The sequence below is a fragment of the Lissotriton helveticus genome, chromosome 5_1 (genome assembly GCF_964261635.1).
Source record: "Lissotriton helveticus chromosome 5_1, aLisHel1.1, whole genome shotgun sequence".
Classification (NCBI taxonomy): Eukaryota; Metazoa; Chordata; class Amphibia; order Caudata; family Salamandridae; genus Lissotriton; species Lissotriton helveticus.
In genome coordinates this window covers 1,571,821,962-1,571,843,150 of record NC_136065.1, presented here as the reverse complement: position 1 = coordinate 1,571,843,150, position 21,189 = coordinate 1,571,821,962, and the positions used below count along the sequence as shown (strand labels likewise).

Below are 21,189 nucleotides of genomic sequence, written 5' to 3'. Positions count from 1 at the left end.
GGCTGCAGTGATCGAACTGTAACCAGCCGGTCTCAGAGTTTAGTTCCCTCAGGACTAACCGCATTTAAAGAGGCAGATACAATTCTGATCAGTCAGTTGGGTAGAGCCCACACCACAAAAGAAGTGACATATTGGTACTTGAATAACTGGTTGGTCGGTATGGAGAAACAGTGTTATTGTTCCCCTTAAAATTACAGGTGACCATGATCTTTTCTCATGGTAGTGCTACCCTTATGACAGATGTCCCATTTCCCTGTATAGACACTTTCGGAAAAGTGCTCTTCCATTGATGCACAGCCTTGCACTAGATTGTATAACTCCCACAACCTAAACTTCATCTGGAATATATTCCTACACCACGGCACCCCCATTTTGAGGAGTCTGCATGCCCACCCTGAAGCTGCTGCTTTGTGATATGTTCACACTGATTTTTAGGGATGTCTCGTCTAGGGGAATGATGCATTCCATTATTTTAGTTTGTGTGCCATTTAACTAATTGATATAGGATAATAATGTGGGAATTGCAGAATGTGTGCTATGATGGAAGAGCTTTTTCTCTAATTAACTTCCAGTCATCCAAGGGTGCTGTGGGAGAAAATCCTCTTAAGAGGCAGTCATTAACCCTGATTTTTGGGTGCATAAAAGTCACATGTTAACTGCGGGAATGAGCTACTTCACTATTTTAAAGGTGGACACACTGCGTTCAGTTCCATAAAGGATGTCATGATTCAAATGGCTAATGGTTCTGGGGCTTCATTTGTGGACTAACGATGTTTACAAAGTTTTAGAACATACTAACTGCGAGCTCCACAACCTTGATCTTTCATAAACCAACTTTGGGGTTCGTGTTTAGGCCTTCTCCTTGTTCATTCTTACTGCTGATGTCCTCGCATTCCTAGAGCCTGACTCATGTACACCGTTTGGCCTGTGATAGTGACACTAGCTCCTTTGTTTTCACATACTCTGACTAAATTGGTCTTGCTGCATTCATCAGCTGTCAGTATTAACATCTGTAGACATGAAAGCACATTCTGTACTTGTGCGCTCAGTAGAACTTATTTCAGAAATATGGTAGTTAAGCCTTTGAGCACTTAATAAGATGGTATAGCCCTTACTATAAAAATATCTGAATGTCATTTTCAATGTGGCACATCGATATTTGTACCGTTTAAGTACACAAGTGTTTGTAAAATGTGCTTTGCAATTAATTGGGTAGTATTTATTTGAGCACATCTATGCAAGGCTAATGTGAACAACAGCCGAAATGAGCCTTGGCTCACCTTGAGCTTGAATAGTTTCTGTTTGCGTGCGAGCATGTGTGCGCGCATACATAGTACTTTGATATGTCTATGGGGACATTTGCAAACCACATGATACGCGAAATCGCAAGGTTTGCAGACACAGAGTTTTTCTTTGCAATGGAGTAAACCATTTTGCGAGTCAGAAAAGGCTTTGCAGCTCATAGAATGACTGATCCATTCCCAATCGCAATTAGGGACGTGAGAGGGTCATACTTTCCTAATAGCGAGTCTCAATGATATGTATTAACAATTTATGAGTTTAATTGTGGTACAAAGCATTGACAAGTTACTGGCACCGTGGAGGTAACTGATTCAGGAAGGGAAAGGTGTCTCCTTTGCGAATCATGTTGGGGAGCTGGAAGGGGAATGGAGCAGACTCCATTCTGTGTGTTCCCAAAATGAAAACAATATTTGCAAAGAAGCACCAGTTCCATTAAGCGCCATCAGCTCAAGGGTATCCTCCTGGTATGTTAATATTATATTTACAAATCAACATAACAAGATATATTATCATTTAGATAGCATAACATGTATTCTGACGGCAAATTGATGCACTCAAAGAAGGTATACTGTCTCAGAGCAACCAGACATATTATAGTAAGCCACGCCATTTTGATGCCTAGATCCAGCGTTGTAGATCCATGATTTGGGAAGCCTTGATGTTAAAAATTGGATTTCTGGTTGGCTAGGGGATGCGCCTAAGCCAGGCAGAAACCACCATTCTAGTCAGGGCAAGGGAGTTACACACCGAAGATAACCCCTGCTCAGCCCCTTGGTAGCTTGGCACGAGCAGTCTGGCTTATCTCAGAGGCAATGTGTAAAGCGTTTGCACAACACACTCACACAGAGGTGACACACTAGGCACACCACAAAAGAAACTCCACACAAAGTTATATAAAAATATCCTTTGTATTATCCATAAAACACATTTGATCATAAATCACTGAGTAGCATGTAAAACACATTTAGACCACATTACGTCAATCGCTGCACCACTAGGTGCTTGTTATGAACATACCAGTTGGACAAATTATCACTCTGTACTGGGTGAAGCACTTTAGGCCACAATCACATTAAACACCTGTGCCAACTGGACAGTTTGTAATTACATACATCACATATCACTTTGCAACAAGCGATTGTTAGAACCCATGTAGCGCCTCAAAGCCTGGCTCATAGGGTGCACACGCTACCAAATACCATAAAAAGCATTAGGCATAAACACCCTCACTGAACACATAGGTGGCCCTGCCTGATCATCGCAAGATGTGAGCAGCATCTCATCATGATGTCAGGGCAGGGAGGTGAGGCCATTAGATTGAGGCATCAGGTAAATTACCAATAAATCCCCATATATCCTCCTTTAGCGTGGGCACCACAAAGTCAGGCCAGGCAACCACGAGGTTTAGCCCTGCTCTCCTCCTATATGCAATACGGCGCTCCTGGCTTCATTGGTTACTGGGCCATCTCCCCAGCTACTACTGGGAATCCGTAATGACTGCTCCTGACATACACATTCAATACTTCACCTAGATCCCGATAAGGAGCAGGGGCCTCTGTCGAGGTTTACCCCGAGATGCCAAACAAACAATCTTCATACATCAGGTGCCCCCTGGTCTAGGCCAGGATGGAGGGCGGACACGTCTTGATGCCGGCAGCAGGAGGACAACCCTAGTTCCCCTGCACAGGTAAGGCGCCTCTAGCCACACCCAGTCCCATGCTACAAGCACCAGATGCAGACGGGTTCTGCAGCACCTTTCTCCTTGGCCCGGCCCTGGTGCGGTTAAGAGGCTCCTGCCTCCCCTGACCATGCCTGCACCCAGGCTCTCTCTACAACGGTCCTCTGCCGCTCCTCTGGTTCGGCCGCCACCATCACCTCTCTGAGGCGGGGCATGGAGCGAAGTCTATGTTGGCTTCCCTCCTTCTCTTCCGGTCTTCGCCAACAGACACGGGGGGAAGCTCCCCAGCAAGTAGAGCACAGAGGTGCTTCCCACTGAAATCAAAGCACAGGGGAGCTCCGTAACCTAAAGCACAGGGAGCTCCCAACTGACAGCCCAGACGGGAAAACACAGCGCTCCTCACACTCTTCAAACATTCACAAGGCACCACTATGCTTTCTCCATAAAGAATCAGAGCACTCACCACACGCTATGTTTGTCCCAATCCCCAAGACCGGCCACACAGCCCTAGTAAATCCCTGAGCCTGAGAACCAGGCACAGGCAGGCCAGCACATAGGGTAGAGCTGGGATCAAGCAGGCCAGCTCACAGGGACCTCCAGCAGAGGGGAAGTCATTTGTGGCAGTTTCTCTTGGCACCCAGCTGTCCTCCAGTCCTGTCTTCAAGTAAGCACACAGCATCCTTACATAGGGTCACAGCCCCAATACTTATATCCGTAGAACTCTTTGTTCTGCCTGGCACAGGGCACAAGACCTAGTCCAAACCAGTTCTGGGGGGAACTTAACAAGTGCACAACACTCCCCACTGTCAGTGTAGGCTCTGGCCCCAAACACATCACAGGGGGGCAGAGACAGCATAATGTGAGGCAGGCACAGTCCTATTCAGATCCAGGTGATACTCCTCCCACTACTCCAAATGCAGATCGGCCTATTCAGCTTAGCGCTGGCTCACCCAGCCTCTCTAGGGCCACTGCCCCTCCCTAGCTCCTGTCATCCAGAGCCAGACATGCAATACACAACAGACAGGCACAAAGGCACACAGAAATGCCCACTTCTAAAAGTGGCATTTCTAAAATAGTGATAATGAATCTGCGAACACCATTATGCAGCATTTTTTACCACTATTCCAAACATAACAATCTTGATCACGCCACTCCTCTCTTCTCAGGAATTACCACTGAAACACATATCAGGGAATCCCCAATGCATTCCTATGAGAGGGCAGCCTCCCAGTAGTGAGAAGCCAAAAAGGCTGTTTGTCACTACCAGGGCATGCCACACAATTAAGGCACATGTCCTACCTTTTACCTACAGTTAGCCCTATCCATAGGGCTAGTTAGGGACTACCTTAGGGGTGGCTGATATGTAGTAAAAGGAGAGTCACAGACTTGGCACCGACATTATGTGCCACACCGCAGCTGCAGTAAACTGCGCTCGCAGACCCTGCAATGACAGAGGCCTGAGACAGGTTTGGAAGGCTACTTTGGTGGGTGACGCAAGCAGTGCTGCAAGCCCACCAGCAGCATTTAATTTACTGGCCCAGGGTATATGCGATACCACTTTACAAGGGACTGATAGGTACATTAAATCTGCCAAACAACAGTGCAACAGTGCCCAGAGTCCTAAAACCACCAACACCAGGTCAGAAAAGATACCAGGAGGAAGGCAAATTGTGCAGGGATGACCCAGCATAAAGGGCCAAGTCCAAACCTTGAGCTGTGTACACTTGAGGAACTCGGTTGCAGAAATTGTAAGAAGAAGGGTGATCCTTAAACTGCAAGGTTGAAGGGTTTGTACATCTCCAGAAATGCCATTTGGGCATCAAGCTCTAAATCCGATAGTGCTGCAGTATCGACATGACCCTGTACTGGGGCTGCGACAGATTAAGTAAAACAAGTCTCAAACACCATTCTTATACATCTTTATGGTGCACTCATTCCTTTACTTTGTTTTATGCGCCTATACATTGAAAGATATATCGATTTATCAAAGAGGTGCAAGTACAGAGATTGGTTTTTGCGCCTATACTTTGAAAGATATATCGATGTATCAAAGAGGTGCAAGTATAGAGGTTGTAGCACACCCTCTGAGGTGCCGGAGTTCAAAGGCATGAACATCCTAAGGAGATGCCTCATGACATATATTAAGCCTGTTAATATTGCGGGTTTCACTGTCACAAAACACAGGCAGAAACATGGTGCTGTGAGTAAATTCAGAATTTAACAAGCACTGGCAAGATGAATACATCTCTTGACACAGCCACCTGGTTTTGGAGTAAGGCAGCCATTTCCTCAATCTACAGTGATCTTGAAAGCAGGGGTACCAGCAGGTGTTGGCAGGTAGACACCGATTCTGAAATTTCGCAAGTCCAATGTTCTGGTGGATATATAGCAGATATAGCAACAGATATGTTTACTATAGTCCCAAAACCATGCAAACCGCTAAAATGTATGCCATATCCTAAGACGTCGTATGCATGCTGTGAACATCACTGACAGCCTCTCGAATAGGCAAATTGTACAGGTTTATTTATACTTAATAGAAAACCACCGACTGACGTCTGGCAGATGTGATGATGTTTTATATATGTTTTTTAGTTAGGCAAGCCACAATTGTGTTTTACACCTGACACCACATTATGCTTAGCCCTAGATCATATCTCTGCACATGTAATACTGCTACTCTGTTTATGCATTAACTTGTGAATGTTTATATTTTTTAGCTGTTAATGAAAATGTGTGTGTGCATGTTTATGTAGGTGTGGTGTGTGCAACGGTGTGTATCTGTGAAGACATCTTCATGTTTGGTTATTTGTCCGGGTGCTTGTGAAAGCATGGGAATGTTCATATAATGGTGTGTGGAAGTGTTAGTGCAAGTTTGTGAAAACGTAAATTTTCGGTATTTGTATAAATATTTGCGCTAATATTTATGCAAATGTGTGTGACCTCTGATGTTTAAAATCTCTCTATAGTTTTAAAAGAAGAACACAGAACCTTTTATAATTTGTCAAACAATATAAAACATTTTCAGATAGTGCACTTTATGGACATATTTAGGATAGAGTGTCAGTGGCTTCATAGGTATAAGTTTGACTTGTATTTAGGGAGCAACGTGTATATATTCAGTGATTCCTTGAAAAACGAAAGTTGCAAGAGTTATGGTTGACTATTAGTGGTTTGACCATAACAAATAAAATGTTTAGAAATTCTCATATTAAAATAGTGCCCTCAGCTTGTAGCCCACTTGTACCATACCATGTCTACCATAACTTCTGCTACTACTTGAGAAAGCTAGAAATTAGATGAGTAATGAAATAAAGGTGACGCTGAAACTTATCAAAAATACAATAAACTGAAGTGTTGCTGTTTATATTTATTGTTGTGAATCTTTTTTGGTTCTTGACTAAAGCTTTAAGCTATCTGTTGTAGTGTAACTTTTATAAGCAATACCAGTACTTACAATGCGCTTGGGCCAGTCGATTACCTCCTAATGGTTGCCTTTCTTTTCAATCTTAGGGCCATATGTATCAACACATTTCCCCATAGTCACAGAATGGGCAAAACCCTTTGATACATCCGGCCCTAAGTGTCTTGCATGTTACTCAGTGGCTTTCCTGATTCTTGCGTGTTTGGTCCTATCGCGAAGCGTATCTTCATTACCATCCTTTTGATTGGGTGACTTGTATCCTTTCACTGCACCACATTACAAAACTATATTTTTCCTGTAACACTCAATAAAAGTCCATGTATTTTCTTGCTCTCATGTGTGCTGCTTCTCCCTCGCATCTCTGCTCCACCCTCTGTGTTGCTCATCTCTCAGGCTCCTCCAATGCTTCACAACTGGCCCCATCCTGTGTGGCTTATGATATTTTTCATCAACCCCCTCCCCTCTCCCCACCAACCTCCCCATTGCTCAACCCGCTCCTCGTTTCTGCCGGGGGTGTTTACTTTTTAACCCCAGGTTACTACTAACAGGGGCGGACTGGCCGTAGCGGGCACCGGGTGTTTCCACAGTGGACCACCAGGGTGGGGACGGTTTTGAAGCCCTGGGGGCCTTTTTTGTTACCGGGGCAGGTTTTGCCATATCGGCCCCCTGTAACAAAAGCTGCTACAGTGTCTTCCCTGCAAACCCCCGTCCCTTCCTCCCCACGCGGCTGGTTTAACTCAATTGCGGGACCGGACTCCAGCTCGATCGGCCGGAGCGGAATTCTGACAGGCTTCAGGGGGGTTCACCACCTTAAAACCACCCTTGTGCATGAGACAAAGGCTGAGGACCAGAGGACTCAGTGATGGTCAGGGCGTGCCACGCAGCAACGGCGGAAAGAGCTGGCGGAATCCTGGGTTAGGGGCGGCGGCTGGAAATCCGCGCGGCCTTCACGAACACTCACGGAGCCCCATAGAAACGCCTGAGCCAGCGAGCCACGCAGATGTAGAGGAGGCATATTTCGAGGGGCAAAGAGCACCAAGTTGCAATCTCCAAGGCCACACCAGCATGGGTCCATCGGAGCTGGGAGTGCTGAAAACTTCCCTCTGAGACCTGGACCACCGTAGAGCAGCGACTGGAGCGGTGATAGCCTGAGAACTGCAGAAGGCTGACGGGCTGAAGCAGCACAGTCATATCCCCCTATAGTGACGTAGCTCCTCTCTAGTGACTGAGCAATAGAGCCTGAAGGGGTGCCTGGCCAGGAAATAACATTGCCGCACGACTGAGAAGTATGGACACAGGGACCTGGTGAGTAGGTTTCCCCCGGGCTCAAAAGAGAGAAGTACGAGGGTTCCAAGGCAGTGGCAGAGGCGGAGCTGAAAGTGCTGGAGGGCAATCGAGAGCCCAGAATACACTGCATGGGTGGCACACTGCCAGTGAGAGTGCACTTTCTCTTTGGATGAAGATCATCGGTCCCTGTGGGCCCACCAGACTATAATTTTTTTTCTTTTTTGGGGGGCGGCATATTCTCTCGTGGCGGACTGCGGGATAGTGCCCTGTGTCATCCTTTAGACTCTTAGGGCAATTGAAAGCGCCTTACCCCAAAATGGCGTCTGCAGAAGATCGTCGCCAGGAGACAAAAACAATCACCCTTAGAGAGGCCCCTTTAGCCTCTACAGCCTAAAGGCTTCATAATTGTTTGAAATAGCAGCAACAGCTCAGGCCTCAAAGGAAGTCCTCGTTTAGCGTCACAAGCAACCAAGAGGGATGGTAGAGGCACCCCGCCTGATCCTATCATGGCGGCCGTCTCTCCCCCTGCCAGCAATAACGCAGAAATACTTAACCCATGACCCAACTCACATTTCTCCTTCTACAGTGAGGGTCTTTCTCTACCATCCCGACTGTCCCTAAAATGGCCTCCATAAGTGTGCCCTTGTCCAAAGCACTCCTACTCCCCTTGTTGGGGATGGATCCAGCATTTATGCCCTGGAGTCACAGAGACCCATCTGCGAGAGTCCACGGAGATAAGGGAGTCACACATAGTGGAGGACTGGGAAAGATCCCCTTACCACTGGGAGCCGTCTCCTACCCAGCCGGACGTCGGACACTGTGTTTTCGTAGGGTTTCCTACCCTCCCCCCCACCTCTTCCCTCCTTCATTCTTCAGAGTGTGCCCATGGCCGAAGCACTGCTCTCCCCTTGTTGGGGAGGGATCCAGAATTTATGCCCTGGAGTCTCAGAGACCCCTTTGAGAGAGTCTACTGCGACAAGGGAATCACACATAATGGAGGACTGGGAATGATCCCTTTACCGCTGGGAGCCGTCACCTACCCAGCCGTACGTCAGACACTGTTACTTCCTTGTCTCCACACTGTGTCTCCTACCCCCTCCCCCACCTCTTCCCTTCATCATTCTTTGTCTACCTCCCCTATTCCTTTCCTCTCTCCCATGAATTTCTCTCCCCCTGCCTGCCTTATTTATCCGTATACCTATGCTATGCTTTTGTAACTCATGTAACTACGCTCCAGCAACTGATGTAACTTTGTAACTATGTTCTGAAACCGTGTTCTTCCTCATGTAAAGCGCTCTGATACCTCAGGGTCTAGCCAACGCTATATAAAACTTTTCAAATAAATAATATAAATAAAAATTGCCCGGGCCAGTTTGTGTTCCCAGTCTGGCCCTGACCACTAACCTGTGGTCCAGACTAGCATCTCTCCCTATCCTGCTCAGTTTGTGTGTGTGTGTTTGTTGGAAAAAAATTGTTAACTCCTCTATTCCCCACCCAACTCTTTCATTGCTTCCCCCCCAACTCCCTCTTGTTACCGGTGCTCGGCAACATTTACGTTTTAAATTCCCCAAACCCTTTGCATGATCCACTGGTTTTCCACCCTCCCGGCCCATCATATGTTTTCCTAAATGTATTTTGGAAGAGGCCCCGGAAGCTACACTCTACAGCTGGGCCACTCATTCTTGGAAAAAAAGGCACTCAAGATGGTTGCCGATAAAGGCACATACATGTGCATGCATGGTGATAACGTATATAGGCCATTACACTGCGGCCACCAGAGGGTCCACGTCATTGCACTGGGCCTTTATTTTGCATGTGCCTATGCCTTTTTTACACAATTCATGGTTAACTTATGGTATCCTTTGGGCCAGTTCCCTTCAGCCATTAGCTTCATTTGCTCTGATAACTTTCAACATTGGCTTCAGCTACTGTCAATCACATTTTGTTTCAGTCCAAAAGAAAGGTTTAGCTTTACCATTTTTCCATTCCAAGTGCCATTGCATTTAGTCACATCCAGACCCTTTCCGAGTGCTTTAGACACTATGAGAAACCAGGAGTACCAAAAATTAAAATATTAGTATTTCTCTATGGTGCACGGCTCCAAACTGAGGTGACATGGTGGACAAAAGAACAATGGGTTGGAACGATAACCTAATCCTTTGCCAGTGGTTAGATCTATTGCAAGCATTCCTCCAATCACCTTTTTAGTTTGACATTCCTTACATTGTCACTATCCCAGATGCTGGGGGGTGTCTGCAGTCTGAATCTCTTTTTTTGTACTTCAAACGTAGGTTCACTCTGCAGGCATATGACCCTTTTCATCCCACGGCATTAGTTACTCTCTCTCAACTAATAATCCCTCCCTCAAGCCCGGGCAGACCATATCTAGCCTCTGCACTGCTGTATTCAACTCCAGAGCGCCCATCCAGATACAGGGGGCATATAGCGCTGCTTTGCATTACTTTGCGCCATGGGGGCGTACCAAGGGTGGAGCATGGGTGTTCGCATGCAACCACCCAAGGTTTCTCGCGCTAAACCCAATTTACTAAATAAAGTAGATTGGGTTTAGCAAGTGAAAACTGTGCCCTTTTCATGTGGGTGCATGGAAGGAGAAATGCTTTCATTTCTCCTTTCTTTTCCGACTTTGCATATGTGCTGCACTGCGCAGCATGCATACAAAGTGGGGAAAACTTTGCATCATGTCTGGGCATCATATGTATTGCTGAGACTAATGCTGTCATTAGACCTGTTTAAGGGAACACTGATATTGTTCCAGACTGATGTTTTGTCCTGTTTCCTGTTGCTTGAAAGTCACACAACCAGCATTGCCTCGGTCCTAATAACTTTTAAGTTTTGGCACCCTATTTTCCCTAAAATTGTGATTCATTTTATACATTGTTCTTGACCCGCCAAATCTATTTGCACTGCCGACAGTACTCATGATGATCTCTTGACACACAGTTTGCATCAAAGGTGTGCCAACCTTTAACTCCCAAAACTAGAACGTAGCATAATTTGCACTATTTTTTATAGGTGTGATAAAATACTGTAAAATGCTCGTTTTAAGTTTTTTCACTACTTAAAATGTAAAATACTACGTTTTTTTGGACTTGCGTTTAATAATTAATTATTATTTATGAGACATTTTCATTCTGTGCAACTAAGCCGTATACGTGAGTTTGTTGTGAAGCTGTACAATGGTTGTGAGCACCTAATAACAATGAGGTTATGATGTGCACTTTAGAAATTAGTTAACATACAGAATTACACAATTCCTTCCAATAGCAAACAAGCGGCATGCAGACTTCCAGTCAGTCTAGCATGGTGTGGTGAAGGCAGAAGGGGGTGCAAACTACAGTAAGACAGATTTCTTTCACGGGTGAAATCCTCCTTTCACCATTCCACAGCGCCTAGATATAAAGATGAATTGTGGGAGAGCTAATGAAAATAATGGTGTAAAACTCATGTTTGTTTTCATTTCTCTTTACCATTTTGTTCCTTATTAGGAGTGACCCGAAATAATCCCTGTTATTGCCTCACCCCCCCCCCCAACCCCCATCACCACCACCAATTGGAATTGGACCTGGTAATTTTGGGAGTGGGGTAATAGAAGGGATTATACATTTTATGGAAGAAAATGCCAAAATTGGCTAACCTTGCTGATTCCTATATGACTTCCAGTAATGAGTCGGTGGGGCTTCCCAGATTCCAATAATGATAAATTGGGGGTCCACGAGTCCCAGTAATGATTAATTGGAGGTCCCCAAAAGGCAAAAGGTTAAGAACCGCTGGGCTGGCATATGGTGAGCTAGGATTAGGAGTATGGGAGTGCTGTTGCTCGCTGTGGCCTCCTTGTACAATATACTGTACATTTAAAGGTAGCTATGGGTGAGGTAGGGTTAAATGTGGGAGCATGTGAGTAACAGCACCCTCTGTGACATTCTAGTGCAACATACAGCCCATTCAAAAGTAGCTCAGGTGAGGCAGGGTTAGGAGTACGGGAGTGACGCCACCTGCTGTGGCATCCTAGTACCCAGTACAGGACATTCAAAGGTAGCCCAGGATGATGCTTCCATTGTGCCAAATAAAGATTCTGTTGTATTATACCATTTGGAATTCATGACTTTGGGTTGTTTGCTTATATCTTGGCATTGCTTGTGCAACATGTTTTACAATATAGCATGTATTTGAAACTCAAGATCATAAAACAGCACACACATCAATACAAAAGAAAGATAAGCATGAAACCACCAAATACAATCAACAAATAAATACATATTTCTAAGTGAAAATAAAGAAATTAAAAAAAATGAAAATACAATGTCCATACTCACATTAATCAATGTTTAAAAACAGCAGACTCAGTTTGACTACCAAGTTTTCCTCTTAAATTACCAACAACTATTCAACCTGTTTCAAACATCAGATACTCTCTAAAAGCAATATTTGTAACATATATAATAACAGTTATTCTACATGACAAAAGTTTAAAAATCATGCAGGTGTAGTTATATCAATGCACAATAAGGCACAATTTCTCTAAAAATTAGGACAATTTTCAAAATTGCCACACATGAAAAATCCTAATAAATGTCCATGATAAATATCTAAATATTATGCAGGATTTATAATACAAAGTATGGTTCAATCTTGCTCTATTTTCCTCTGTCTTTTGATGATCATAAGCACAAGCATGGTAGTGATTTGGCAATAAGTTGCACGCTTGTTAAGGCCAACCAGACAACCTAAGTCCAAAGCCATTTAGAAAGCGCTATGGGTGTAGGATCTTTAAACAATTATTGTAAAACAACTGTGCAACCCAAGGTGGAATTTTGTCTGAAAATCTATAGATAGATTGCTTAAAGACATGCAGTCCTCAAGGGTAGTCCAAAAGTGGGCTTAAACAGTGGTGTAGCAAGTGTGGGTATTGGGGGGTCTCCACTGGGCAGCACGAGTATTAGTGGCGGGGCCTCCACCCACTCTTAACTTACCTGGGGGCAATCGTAGGCACCTCCCACGCTCCTTACCTGGTGGCAAACACAGTGACTGCCATGAGCGGCCAAAGGGCTAGCTACACCACTGGGCTTAAATCATTCTTTCATTAAATTGGATAGCACTTTGTCAGTCTGTTAAACGCAGGTTCTCCGCATTTTGAAGGAATTTAGAGTTTGCTTTGAAATGGTTCCTCTTTTTTCAGCTGAGAATTATTGCTAAATGTATAAATTGCCACTACATCATGCCACACTTTAACTTGTTCACCAGACTACAGGATTCAGTCCTGTGCGGCACGAAGACCTTTAAGGACTCGTGCCGGCCTTCGGCGGACTGCACACGGCCGCCCAGTGCTTCTTTGCCGTGCCCCCGTGCAGGCTTGAAATTCATTTTTATGACGATCGCATTTGATCGCTCCAAACTAAGTTCCACTCCAGCAAGCCCCAAGTCAGACAACCAAGTCCTGATGACGATCCTTACTAACGTGGATCGAAACGCCGTCGACTTTACAGCTTATTAAAAGGCGTACTTTTCGAATGTGGTTCAAACAATGGAAAGAAATCTTTAATCTGTGATATCACTCTGTCACATGATCTGAGCCACCCACTGTAGATTACTTGCACCTTGTTCACAGTGCGCCGTCCATGCTGTTCACTTTCTCACTTGCCTCGCCACTTCCACCACAGTCATTTTTTGTAGAGCACCAAGTTTTATATGGTTGTCACCAAATTGAGTTTATGCAGTGCTGCCTATAACTGTATACTACTGACCATGAATTTGCATCATAAAATAAGATGATTGAATATCTTGTCTTAAATCAATGAGTGTTCTCCTTTCTCCTTGCGGGCAATGCGATGTGCATGCATATTTAATTGACTGTATATTCTTACCTATTGGGACATTGTTTTTTGATTACACTTTAACTTGCAACAGGACTCGTCCAACAAAGCATAGAAAATGTCAATAGCTGGCTATTGTGATACCCAGCTTCACACGTCATAAATAAATGCTAGTTAGGTTTACCCATCTGTTGGTTAATGTTCACCTAGCTTTGTAAGCAGCTTGGCAGGGCCCTCTAGCACCATTCAACCAGGAGTCACAATCATAATCCCAAAAGTCAATGAAAATAACATGATCACCTTTCAGAGGAATAGAGTTCTACACAATACTGGCCTCACCATCAAACCTAGCGGAATCCCTCTCCGGTCTCAATCCTCAAATACAACTTCGGAAGGCACCCAGACCATTAGTTGACCTTCCATGCCTTCCCAGTAGAGTGTGAGGCTCTTACTGTGTCACTGATTAGATATTGACAATGCACTAACATAGCATAAAATATATGATTGTTCATTAGCTGTCAGTGAGCCACTGTAACACAAGTGATTATCAATGCACTTATGAACATTTCGACTTTAAAAAAAACAGTTTTCAGACTAACTCTGTGCATTGAAAAATAAGAAAAACCGAAGTACTTACAAGATGAAAGAATCATCATGATGAAGAAACCTGGGGAGGCAAAGAAAAACAGTTACATCTGTCTTATTGATTTGCACTGGTGATGACTTACTGTTTGTAAAACTGGACTTTGCTTAAGTTAGCCAATATAAGGTAATAGAAAATAAGGCCTTTCATTTACACTCGAAGATGCTCTGTGAAAGTAACGTGTTGCATCCGATGGGCCCACCCAAAAGTAAACACTTCTGTACTTTGGCGAGAAGATTGTTTTCCTGTCCAGCAGCAACATGTCTTATAAACTTATCGCTTCTACTAAGTCCCTTGTACACCAGAGGAAAAGACTCTTCATGAAGGAAGGTACGCCACTCAGACAAACCCTATTTATTTTAGATAGAGGAAGCAACTTCATGCATGGCCGCACACTATAAAATACAACACTATCCATTTTATAATCAACAAGACAGACACCAAAAACATACAACACCATAACCAAAGGTGCAATCCAAAAAGCCAAAGCTCCTACTACACTCATCCTAACTTTCTAAAAAGCTCTCCTCACACGTGGAGGTTACTACAGTAGTGTTGCACTCGGATTGCATAACAAGGTTACTTCCCTTGTTCACTTAATTCTCCAAGGATTGACAGGTCGACCAGTTAAGACATACTCTAGAAATGAGATACACTGTGATCTCACACAAAGACTGTAACGTATTAGAATAAATTGCTTTAAAACGGAAATGTAGGGCATATGATATTTTCCAAAAGAAAGTAGTCTAGAAGGTTCTGTCATCTTCTAGGGTTGAGGTATGACTCCAAACAGCTTTATACAAGTAATGCAGAAAGATACCCCAGTCTGGATCACATGGGCATCTGTCTATAAATGGTGTGCTACGAATCAGGTTTATAGACTCGTATTTATCGTTAGAAATATTTGGTCTCATTTCTCATACTTTGGCTTTATTTACAGGCCATCTATAGTGGAACAAAAATGTCAGGCACAACATTACAATAAATCCTGTATCCTAGGATGTGGCTATATTGTGTCGCCTTTTATCATAGGCCCTATTTGCAGAGCAAGTAACTCAGTAGGTTAGAGCCAGGATGTTAAGAATTTGGCAAAAAAGATCACAAAGCACTAGTTTATAATGAGCATAAAGTCTCCATCCAAAAAACGAACCAGGATTTCGACCCATGTGAAATAAAATTTAAAAAAACAAATCAGTAACACCTTGCAATCATCAGGTCCATTACATGGGCCCTACAGACTTTTGAGACCACCAGTTACATCTCCATTTGGTCTCCAAATTAAAATGTTAGAAATGGGGGGCTACTCATTCTGGGAATGAATTAGCACCAAAGTTAAGCCCCACGAAGCAAGCAATTTTATTGGGTCCTCATCTTGTGAATGGCTGATACCAGTTCACATTTTTTGTGTCTGTGGACCCTCATGAGAACCTCAGATTTTCTCTTAAAGTCCAGTTGCGCCTAAAAAGTGCAGTTTCTTGCAGAGAAACAATTTAAACTGTTTTCGATTGGCAACCCGTATTAGCAAATGGACCACCCTTAGGACTAGAATGAAATTGAAAATGCCCATTTGTTTCTCGGAAACTTGTAAAAACAAAGTGATTGCTGATACGTGATGGTTCAGAGCAATAAAAGAAGCATGGGAGTTGCAAACATCCAAAGTCTCTTGCAGGACTTCAGCTGTCTTGTGAAGCAGAAGTCTTTGGTTTGAGCTCACAGGATCTGTTAAATCCATAGGGAAGAGTTGAGAGATTCAGTGAGTCCCACTTATCGCTCAGTGAGTGCATGATGTGTGCATGCAATCACTGGGCCTCCAAGAGCTTTGAAATATTCAATGGAGATTCTGGGAAGGTTCAAAGGAGTTTTAGTTGCAAAAAACATCCCTATGTTGGAATTAGTGAGAAAGGGTAAAAATGAAAGAAAGAGAAATGAGTGAAATCAGAGCAAACACGTTAGAAAAGGAGCAAGGTCAAGCAAAGATTGTGCATAAAGGTTGTTGGGGGAATTCACTCCTGTGTACCAGCAAGGAAATTGGGTAGGAATGCACTTTTTGTTCATTTTACCAGTTGCACCCACTTGTAACTGAGTAAAAATCACAATTCCTTTAGTGTTAGCATGTTCACTTACCAATGGGGTTTACCTTGTAATAGCTGGCTGTGAAACCCAGCGACCAAGTGGTAAAAATACATGAACAAAAGTGCAAAATCTGTATCAGGACAGTTCTGCGAGGCATTTGGTACTCAATGTCAATTTGGCAATTCCTGTAACAAGCATTGCTCTTGACCTTGGAAACACAGAAGCCAGATACTACTGTAATCTCAATGAATTTCCAAGTGCCTTTTTTTGTAGGGTTTGACCTTTACAGTAAAGAGATTCTAACAGTCAAAGATTATTCTTGAAAGTTAGTTATGGCATATGTTAACTCAGATGCGGTAAACACTTAAATAATTCATAATATATTTGATTGTCCAACCAGCTCGAATTATTATAGTAAAGAGTGTAATCCCTTCAAATTCAATAGCTCAGTAAATCGTGGATGGTTAACAGTTAAATTACAATGTCGCTCACAGTGTCCTTTCCGTATCCTGAGATTTGCTGAGGGATTGAACTGCTGTTAACCCGCATACCCTGTGTTGGAATAAGCCTCCCCGCTGCAGCGGACTCGCTGGTGTGAGCGCGTCTTGCAATCGGCAAGACCTGTCATCGCTCCCAGCTGGAGTCCACGGGGTTGAGGCATTGAGGAAAGTAATAGCGGTAAGGGCACCGACCGGGGGACTGCGAGGACCAGCATTCCACAGTCAGCCCAGCTGGTGCCTCTTCCCCCGGCGGCCACGCCCACCGCCTTTCGGCTTCATTACTTTTCGCGACACCCACTCCGCGGTTGCCGCTCACAGTGTCCTTTCCGTATCCTGAGATTTGCTGAGGGATTGAACTGCTGTTAACCCGCATACCCTGTGTTGGAATAAGCCTCCCCGCTGCAGCGGACTCGCTGGTGTGAGCGCGTCTTGCAATCGGCAAGACCTGTCATCGCTCCCAGCTGGAGTCCACGGGGTTGAGGCATTGAGGAAAGTAATAGCGGTAAGGGCACCGACCGGGGGACTGCGAGGACCAGCATTCCACAGTCAGCCCAGCTGGTGCCTCTTCCCCCGGCGGCCACGCCCACCGCCTACACGCATTTAACTGCCAACACGCCCTCCGCGACGCGGGACGCGTGCGGGGCGAAGCCCGGGCAAAGGGCGGGCCCTCTACGGCCCTCCAAGGCCATACAAGGCTCGGCTTGGCCGATCCCTTAACATTTTGCATCACATACTTGGGATCTGTTTAATTACACACGCCGCTACATCGTCCCTGAAATGTCTACACCTGCCGATGACGATCTTCCAACCAGGGTAGGTGTCTCTTTTTTGGGGCCCCTGGATAAATTCTTCACAAGAGCTGTAGCCGAAATTGATAGGGATCTGGCCCTGGCAGAGCGTAGAGCTGCTCGCAGGCTTTCTATCGAGCAACTTAAAAATACTGCATTAGACTCCTCTCTTAAAGCTATCCCTGACTCGCACTCGCACAACGCCTCTAGGGAAAACCCCGATGCTGACCTGTTTAACACGGAAAACATCCCTCTGATTTTTCAGGTCAGCTCGTCCCCTAAAAATTATACATCCACCGCCAGTCAACTTGAACCATCCACTTCCGGCATAAATCAAACTATTGATCTTATCGACCTTGTCACCCCTAAAACTTTCATACCCCCGGAACCTGTTAGATTAAGTACTATAGAAGCATCAATGACCCTGGATGTCGAACATCTACCACAGACTCAAAATCCTTTCTCGCTACAAAAGGGCCCGAAGATATCGACGGTAAAATATTCCCGAAAACAGAAACAGCAACCTATTCGCTCGCCCCCGAAAAAACGTAGGAAAAGAGGATTGGGAAAAATAGACATCTTCGCAAGCAAAAAAATGCCCTCTAAGGAATTACCTAGAAAGAACTACTCCAAATAGCGGAAGGGGCGCCAAACACAACTGAAAAAACACTTCCTTCTCATACCCCACCCTCCATAAAAGATTTTGTGGATGCGATTGAGCACTTATTGAAAGCTCTACTACTCCCAATAGTTGAGAGAGTAAAGAGATTAGGCGATCAACTGGACATTCTCATTAAAGGTCCAAATATAAAAATTACAACTAGCAAGGTGCAAGTAAACTCTTCACACACAAAGGAGGCAGAGAAACCACCTAAAGAGGTTAAAACCAGACCTATACCTGTTCCAAATATCTCCACTGTACAACCCTCTTCTGTAAAATTGAATTTAGTTAACAACATTCCAGCCGCCCCAGAAAAATTGCCTCTAAATCGCCAGCCCTATTCTGTTCAAATAAATTCGCTGATGGAATCAGCCAGAACAGGTCCTAAAAATCCGAGACAGGATAAGAATAAGGCCGGTCTTAAATCTAAAAGACATACCAGTGAAAGACACGTGGACTTACCCCCGGCAGCCTCACAAAATGTCATTGTTCTAACGGGGGTTTTGCCCTTACCATCAGGAATGTATGAACACCATACCAGTCTAAAGAACAAAGTCATTTTAACAACAGGCCATTGCCACCTCATTTAAATGGCGATATTATCATGGTGCGAAGAACCAATTGGGTCGGTATACGTCCCAAAGATATAGAGGGAGACGTAGTAATCATCACTTTTAAAGACCCTAGAATCATCGCGCACATAAGGGACTGGTTTACAGGCCTAAATAGAGGCCCGATTACACCTAAAGAGGTATCATACTTCTATCCTGAGGCACTAATGTCTAGTAAGTCGAATTGCCCTAAATCGCATCATGACTTTTTTTCCATCAAACGGCACCAAAGATCACTTTATAACACTTATCCTTCCAGGCATGGTATGATGGAAAACTTACGCCCCCCACCCTCTACACACAACCTTGCTGGATATGGTCAATATTTTGCGCCCAAAACCCCCACTTGGAATCTTCCTTGTTACAATCACTATGAAACTCTTGGTGGCCTGGACGAAAATGAATGACTTTCCTCATCTGGCACATCCTCTAATGTACCACTCATAAATGGATCTTTGGGGTACAGTAACCAAGGAGAAAGGAGGCTTGTAAGCGATGATATTACTACTGTTCCAACAACCATGTTATCTCTCGCCCAACAGCCAAATATCACAATTAATTCCTCTATCCAGATGGAAAACCGGAAACTTTCTTCTAACCTACAGATACTTAGCTGGAATGTGGCTGGCATCTCCTCAAAAATGATTCAACCAGGATGGCTGGATGTGGTAACTTCTTGTTCTGTTCTGTGTTTTCAGGAAACCTGGGCACAGACCCCGATACATTTATTGGGCTATAAGACTTTTCACTCTCCAGCGACAGAGAGCAAGCAAGGTAGACCTAGGGGGGGCTTGACTATATATGTTAATGTGGGCTTAGGATTAAGGATTCGGAAACACCTCCTTAGGGATTCCTCCCAAATAATTCTATTTGAAATGGGTCCTTCCTTGACTCTATTAATAATTAACTTTTATAATAACATGTCTTCAGAGGGTTTGGAGAAAGTACTAAATGACTTGTCCAATGTCGTGGTTTCGATAAAAGAATGGTGTGGGGGTGAGTGTGCGACTGCCTTCATGGGTGATTTCAATTGCCATATTTGCCAAAACACTCCAAGAGGCCCATGTGATTTTTCTCCCATACAGGAAAATGAGTTTGAAGTCGACACTTCAAATCACTTCATACACACCAAAACAGGGGAGGCATTAAACAACTTTATGGCTTCTTTTAATTTAGCTTTCGCAAACGATATATGCTCCCCACCGCGACCTTTTAAACCTTCCTTTCACGGACGAGGAGCAAATTCTATTATTGACTTTGTTCTCTTTTCAAGGCCACATGCTCCCCTTACATCATCCTGGGATACCCTTGATCACCTATATGGGGACCACTATCCCTTGACTCTATCTATTGTGGTATTACCTCCAACATTTCGCCACAAACATCCCTTAATAACATACGAGCAACCCATCAAAATAGGTGCATTAAATGGTTACACCCTAAAATGGGAAAAAATCAATCCATTGAGCCTTCTTAAAAATCTTTTAAAGTTGAGGTGGGAGGAGGTACACACATGTTTGTCCCTGGTTGAACAGCCCCAAGTAATCCTTGAAGCCTTCCTGAAAATACCGGAAAGTCTAAAAGAGTTACTCACCCGCCAGTTCAAACCCGGTCCTATTATCCCTAAAGGGTGGTTCGATAAAGCCTGCACTAGAGCACAAAAATCACTGAAGAAAGCCTTACACTCAAGCCCAAAGATACCTACGGAGATACGTGAGGCTAGACTTCAATATCGCCTAGCTATAAAAAATAGGAAAAGAACTTTGAAGGCGGAAGCCTGGCAGACTTTGCTGACAACCTGTGGGAACCGTGATTCGTCAGCATTTTGGAAATTCGTAAATGCCCCTTTGCCATGGGTAAATATGCCTGTGAGGAATTTGGACCTTGCTATTGACGGAGATACTTGGGCTGCTTACTTTCAAAAATTATATAGTACACCTATTTCTTTCAATACTTCCTCTTCGGACTCCATTCCTCCCTCAACCTCAACTAAAATGGCTTCAAGAAAGGGCACTTCTAGTATTGTTTTTACGTGTGAGGAGGTCACACTTGCAATAAGGGAGAGCCCTTCTGGGAAGGCACCTGGGCCAGATGCTATTCCAGCGGATGTTTTCAAGGCGGAGCCAGACTTTTGGGCCCCACTCTTAACCTCTGCCTTGAACTCAGCAAATTTGTATGGCCAAATACCAACTTGGACAGAGGCAATCGTGATACCTATTTATAAAAAAGGAGATAGACATTTACCATCTTGCTATCGGCCCATCTCCTTGCTTGATTCTCTAATGAAGGTCGCAGGTCGTATAATTTTAAAACGTTTACAGAACTGGTCTGAGGAGGATGATGTTCTCTCAGGATTACAATATGGCTTTCGAACTGGAAGGGGGACAGTGG

At 44.3% G+C, this 21,189-nt stretch overlaps 1 protein-coding gene across 1 annotated transcript in view; it reads right to left on the bottom strand.

Annotated features, from left to right (window-relative positions):
* LOC144755594 (chitotriosidase-1-like) overlaps positions 1 to 21,189 on the bottom strand; it is a 106,260-nt gene that overhangs the window by 66,163 nt on the left and 18,908 nt on the right. Inside the window, exon 2 of the mRNA XM_078644702.1 lies at positions 14,160 to 14,189. Within this exon, the coding sequence (XP_078500828.1) occupies positions 14,160 to 14,189 (30 nt within the window). The remainder of the gene's footprint in view (positions 1 to 14,159; positions 14,190 to 21,189) is intronic.